This window comes from Trichechus manatus, unplaced genomic scaffold, assembly GCF_000243295.1.
Source record: "Trichechus manatus latirostris isolate Lorelei unplaced genomic scaffold, TriManLat1.0 scaffold00010, whole genome shotgun sequence".
Classification (NCBI taxonomy): Eukaryota; Metazoa; Chordata; class Mammalia; order Sirenia; family Trichechidae; genus Trichechus; species Trichechus manatus.
The window spans coordinates 12,822,631-12,828,630 of NW_004443946.1; the positions used below are offsets into that span (position 1 = coordinate 12,822,631).

General features: G+C 34.8%; 1 protein-coding gene across 2 annotated transcripts in view; it reads left to right on the top strand.

Annotated features, from left to right (window-relative positions):
• The window catches only part of MNAT1 (MNAT1 component of CDK activating kinase), a 267,667-nt gene that overhangs the window by 125,245 nt on the left and 136,422 nt on the right, over positions 1–6,000 (top strand). For both annotated transcript variants that reach the window (XM_004370922.1, XM_023726257.1), the window contains exon 5: positions 2,048–2,188. In XM_004370922.1, coding sequence (XP_004370979.1) covers positions 2,048–2,188 — 141 coding nt within the window. The remainder of the gene's footprint in view (positions 1–2,047; positions 2,189–6,000) is intronic.

Sequence of the window (6,000 nt, forward strand, 5' to 3'; positions counted from 1 at the left end):
CCACATGTTCATACCATATCTGGTCAGTCTTGATTTTCTGTTGATGGTCTCTCCTTATTGTGTTTCAAAACTAGTTTCTTTAATTCTACTATTATTACCTTATTTAGGGCTCTCATCATTTCTTTTCTGGGTTATTGAACTAGTCTTCTAACTGGTCTTCCTGTCTTCAGTCTTGAACCCCATATAATTTGTATACCTCCCTACATCTTTCTAAACCCAGCCTTCACATTCCCTTAATGTCTCTCTAGTTGCCTTAATGTGGCATAATAGACCCGCTATGATCTGTCCTCTGTTTGTCTCTCCAGCCTTACCTAGAGCTCTTTCCCACCCCCATACTTCATGACTTGGCCATACCAACCATAACAACTTGTTTCATGTCTTTGTGCCTTTATTCTCTCTGCCTAAATGACTGTTCCACTGTCCTATAAATACCTACTGTTTGAAGTCTTAGCTCAACCACTGTATGAAACCTTTTCTGAGTTTACATGTTTTTCATTATCCTGAGAAGAATTTGCCACTCTATCAATTGTGTCCCCACTACTCTATGTGTTTACCTGTTACACTTGTCATACATAATTGTTTATGCATGTCACTGTTTTATTATGGGGCTCATCCTTTTCTACTTCTGGGTCTTTAATCAAATGGTTCACTTTTCCAGCCCTTATATCTCGGGTCCTAACTTTGTATATTTATTCTTACTAATCCTTCTAGATCAAGTTTAAATTCCCTTCTCCACTGGGGACCTGAGCTAGAGTAGTGACCTTGGTAGTAGACGAGGAGAAGTTTGTAAGATGATTGGGAGGGATACTAATAGGACTTAGCAACTGATTTAAGAAGCAGAGGGAGTAAACAAAGATGAATTTGAGGCTTCAGTTTAACTTGTCAGAGAGGTTGGTGTACACTTAGCAGAAATAAGGAATAGGACGATGATCTGCTTTGGGAGACCAGATGTTAAACTTAATTTTTGTCAGACTGAGCTGAAAGTATAAGGGAAACATCTTGTCTGTATGCACACTTGTTTTTGGGAGTTTATCTAATGATGTATGAATTAAAAAACAACCTAATAGAGGGTCTTAAATATTATTTCACATTTAAAAATACACTTTTTCTGGGGTCTCTGTTAATTCATTTTACGTTAGTGATCCTCAAATTTGTCCTCTCCTCATTCTGTATTTGCCTTTAGGTGCCGTAAATTCTCAGTGGTCTGTTGAACTTTTTTTTAGAAAAGTTACTATAATATTTTTAAGACTAAGAGTGAAGTCTTTAAAATAAAACCATTCAGATTTTACTGTATTTCTCATTCATAAGACTTAAAGAGCAAAGAATAGATATTAATATTAATATAAGTAAGAGCTGGGATAAGTTTCAGAGCCTGGAAGTATTTAATATTTCTGAGGAACTTAATCAAGGGGAAGCAAGTAGACCTGTATTTCATTCTTTTATACATTAGTTTTCAGTTTTGAATATTTCAGTCTGTAAGGAGGAGTCTTGAAATTTATATGTTTATGTTAGAAAATAAAACTTTGGTTTTTCAAAACTTAGCTTAAATGATTGCTATTTGGGATGCTACCTTCATAAAGACTTATTTTAGCCTGGGAAAAAGAAGCTTGAGTATTGTGGTAACTTTTCACTATCTTACATGTTCTGAAAACTGTTTCTATTAAAACCAGTCTATTAAATGGAGTGTTTCAGTCAACAGTTCTGTATGTAGATTGTCTGATTTTTTTTTTTTTTGTTAAATCCCCTAAAATGAATGACTTGAAACAGTCTGTAATAATTTTAAATAATTAAACCCATTATTAATCACAGTCCCTACAGTTCTACAGCTGGGACTAATGTACTTTGTTTAGGTGTTGGTTTAGTGCTAGGTGTCATTCTCTTTAATAGTAACCCTATCCATCTGAAATAAAATGAAATCTAATTCCTTCAAAGTGGAATTGCTGCACTATTAAGCAATACGTAATTAGTGTGTTTTATGCTTACAAAAAAGAATTTGATCTTGATTATTAAATTTAATCCATCCCACATATAAATATTTCTGTTTTAGACTCGAGAACAGGAAGAATTGGAAGAAGCCTTAGAGGTAGAACGACAGGAAAATGAACAAAGAAGACTGTTTATACAAAAAGAAGAACAACTGCAGCAGATTCTAAAAAGGAAGAATAAGCAGGCATTTTTAGATGAACTGGTGCGTATTAATACAAATTAAGATAAAAAAATTAACATTGCTAGTCTTCAGGGTTCACTTCTCCTACTGCATGATAATGGGCATCTAAATGGTATTCCTACAATGTTTGTGCCCTGGTTCACCTTTGGCTTTGGTAGTTGTTTCAGTTACTTGTTACTGAATAAGAAGCTACCCTCTCTTCCCCCCAAAACAATTATTCTTTTATTTATGCTAATAATTCTGTGGGTTAGGAATTAGAGTGGGTCTCGGCAGGTGATTCTTCTGCTCCACGTGGCATCAGCTGGAGGTACTTGATGGTTTTGAGCTGGTGGCTGAGTCGGTCTGGAGGGTCCAGGAAGGTGTCACTCATATCTGGCATTTGAGGATAACGGGAAGGCTGGACTCTGTAGGGTTGCTCTCCTCTGTGTATACTCAGGGAACCTCTCCATGTGGTTTCTGCGGCAGTGTAATTGGACTTCTTCTATGGTGATTGAGGGCTACAAAAAAGAATATTCCAAGAGAAAGGAAGCAGAAGTTGTTAGTGTTTCAAGACTTGGGCCTGGAAGTTGGCACAGCATCACTTCCACCATATTCTGTTGGTAAAGCCCGCTCAGTTTCAAGGGGATGGGCTGTAGATCTCACTTCTTGATGGGAAGATTGTCAGTGAATTTGTGGCCATCTTTACTCCACGTATGATTTGCTTGAAAAAATGGTATTTTGCATAGTATAAATTCATTTGATACTCAGCCTCTAACCCAGAGTGAGTTTGTTGCCATTGAGTTGATTCTTACTCATGGAAACCCCATGTGTTGCAGAGTAGAACTGATCCATAGAGTTTTCTTGGCTGTAATCTTAACAGAAGCAGATTGCGAGGCTTTTCTTCCATAGTACTGCTGGGTGGGTTGGAACCGCCAACCTTTAGGCTAGCAGTTGAACGCAAACCATTTGCGCCACCTAGGAATCTTAAAATGAGTTTCCCCTTGCCTTTGAGTTGATTTAGACTCAGCTACCTTATAGGACAGAGCAGAACTGCCCCATAGTGTTTCCAAGGAGTGGCTGGTGGATTCAAAGTGCTAACCTTTTGTTTAGTGGCTGAGGTCTTAACTGCTGCACCCCCAGGGCTCCAAATACAATTAATTGAATTAATTCTAGACAATTAATTGAATTAAATTCCAAATTTATACCATTGATATGGGGTGAATATTTGCTTTTAACATTTCACATTCCACCTAGTATGAAGGATTTTTAGACTTTGTTTTGAAGTTAGCTAGTTTTGCCTAGCAGTTACTCTTGCATATCCTTCTAGTCCTCAAAAGTACCAAATTTTGCTGCCTCATTGAGCTGCTATAGGCATGAAGCTCCCCTTTAATTCAGTGGCGCATGAAGCAAGATGTGAAACTGCCAGTGTTATACATTGTGAATAATCTGGAGTTAATATTGGTTTTTGTGAGTCTCCCCCCCCACCCCGATTTCCTGTTTTCTTCACCTGCAAGTCATTACTGCACATACTTTCCTCACTGTTTAGATCATGTAACATGGCGGTTAAATAATCCATAGTAATTTACTGTATTCATTAGTACAATTAATTACAACAGATTGGTTTAGAATACCACTGCAATTTGAATTTCTAGTTTCCATTTTAATTTTTGAATCTTTATTAATTTTTCTTTTGTTATAAATGTTAACAACCTTTTAGTCCTTACTGACTAATTGAAAGAATCCGCTATAGAATACATTGTATTTCTTCTCCTGTGTATGTTCATATGTTAGATTTTATTTAAAAAAATAGCATTGATATATGTAAATACATCTAGAGGCTTAAAAGTTAGAATTATTCTCTGGACCTAAGTTAGGCAACAACTACTACTATATATATTTTTTCCTCCTGCTTTTGGATTTGGTCCTTGTGCCAAAAGTCACTTTTTAACCTTTTAAAAAGCCACTGGCATTGCATTTAGGCTGTATGTGACGGGATTGTAATGTTATAGTCCTAATGTTTATGACAGCATTTGCCATAATGTTGCTTAAAAAGTCAATTTATTTAATCCTAACTATAAATTAAATTTTTTTTCCAGTTTGGAAAAAGATTTTTAAATAGGTCCTTACTCGTTAAATCTTTTTATATTCCTGTTTGAAAATTCTCTTCAGTTTATATCTTAAATCTTGTATGAGTTAATTTTGTTGTCAAACCCAGTAGCTGATTTTTATTAGAAATATAGTTTGCCAGATGGCTTGCTTACAGTCAGTTAAAATAATCTTTAAAAAAATGGTCATTATAAAGCTTTTAATGAGTATTACAGGCAACCTTATTAGAATTTCTTTTAATATTAAACAATGTCCCTTCAGGCAACTAATATAGATTAAGGAACCTTTCAAAGGAGCCCTGGTGGCACAGTGGTTAAGCACTTGGCTGCTAACCGAAGGGTCAGCGATTCGAACCCACCAGTGGCTCCGTGGGAGAAAGATGTAAAGATTACAGTCTTTGAAACCCTATGGGGCAGTTCTACTTTGTCCTCTAGGGTCTCTATGAATTAGAGTCAACTTACTGGGAGGAGGGGTTTTTTTCTTTTTTTTTTTTTTGTGAAATAACTTGAAAGTTCTTAATCTGCATTTCATGTATTCCCCAGAGCATGTGTGTGTCACCTAGTTCATTTCACTCTAGATTTTTTGTTGTTGTTAGAGCTCTTGCTTCTTTGTAGTTTAACACTTGGTAAGGCTTTTAAGGCTCCAAAGTTTTGAGTGCTAAAGTAGAATAAAGCTGGTTTGAAGTAAAATCTATGGCTTAGTATTAAAATTAGGTTTAGATTCCTAGCCTGTTTATTTTTATTAAGTTTCGGCTGCTTTACCAAGACATTTAACATTCAGGTCATTTTTTTTGTGAATATGAAGCCAGGATTTAAACAGGCTAGCATTTTGATTAGAAACTTTTTAGAGTGATCATATTGTCTTGCTTTTTAGAATAAATACCAGCTATGGTAGAGCATTTGAATTCGTTTAGAGTATAAATTGGGAAACAGTGCTTTTACTTTATAGCCAAGAAAGTTCATTTTTCTTTTCTTAGTTCCTGCCTATGAAATAACAGCTTTTGAAAGATATTTTTGGCCACAGATCATTTAGGATGTCCTTTAATAGTACATTTTATTCTAAAATTCATAATGGAAATCTAGAATAGCTATAGGAATTTATAGCAATACTAGTTGCTACTAATACTGATGATTTATTGTAGAATATGGAAGTTAGTCAAGTATATTCTGATACTGTATTTCATTAGTTCTGCTTTCTTATTGTTAGGTCTCAATGATTTTATTCCTTAATGAGGTTATGTTTTATAAATAAATTTGTGCTCTTCCATTTAGTTTTAAACATTTTAACTTTTGTAACATTGCTCTTGCAGAGCATTTCGATTAGAACATCTTGAAGCGCAACTTTATTTTAGGACAATTCTGTTGAATTAAATTGCTTACTTTTTATTTGAATTATTTCTACATTATAACCTTAAAACAATTCCTTTAAGTATATTCATTAACCACATTTATACCTAAAAAATATTAAATTGTTGGATTTGGGAAGAAAATTAGAATCTGCTGTTTGTTCTTATACTGTGATATGTTAACAATAGGGTTTCTTCAGGATTATTTTGAGGTTAATAGTTTGACTCTTATTTCTGTGTAGTTACTATTTAAAAAAGTCTATAGGCCATTTGAACAGTATGTTTGTTTTTGTTGGTAACCTCTGTATAGGAGCTAGAAATGTGTTTGTACCTTCATACTTGCTTACAGATACAGAAAGTACTGTGTGTGTGTGTGTGTGTGTGTGTGTGTGTGTGTGTGTGT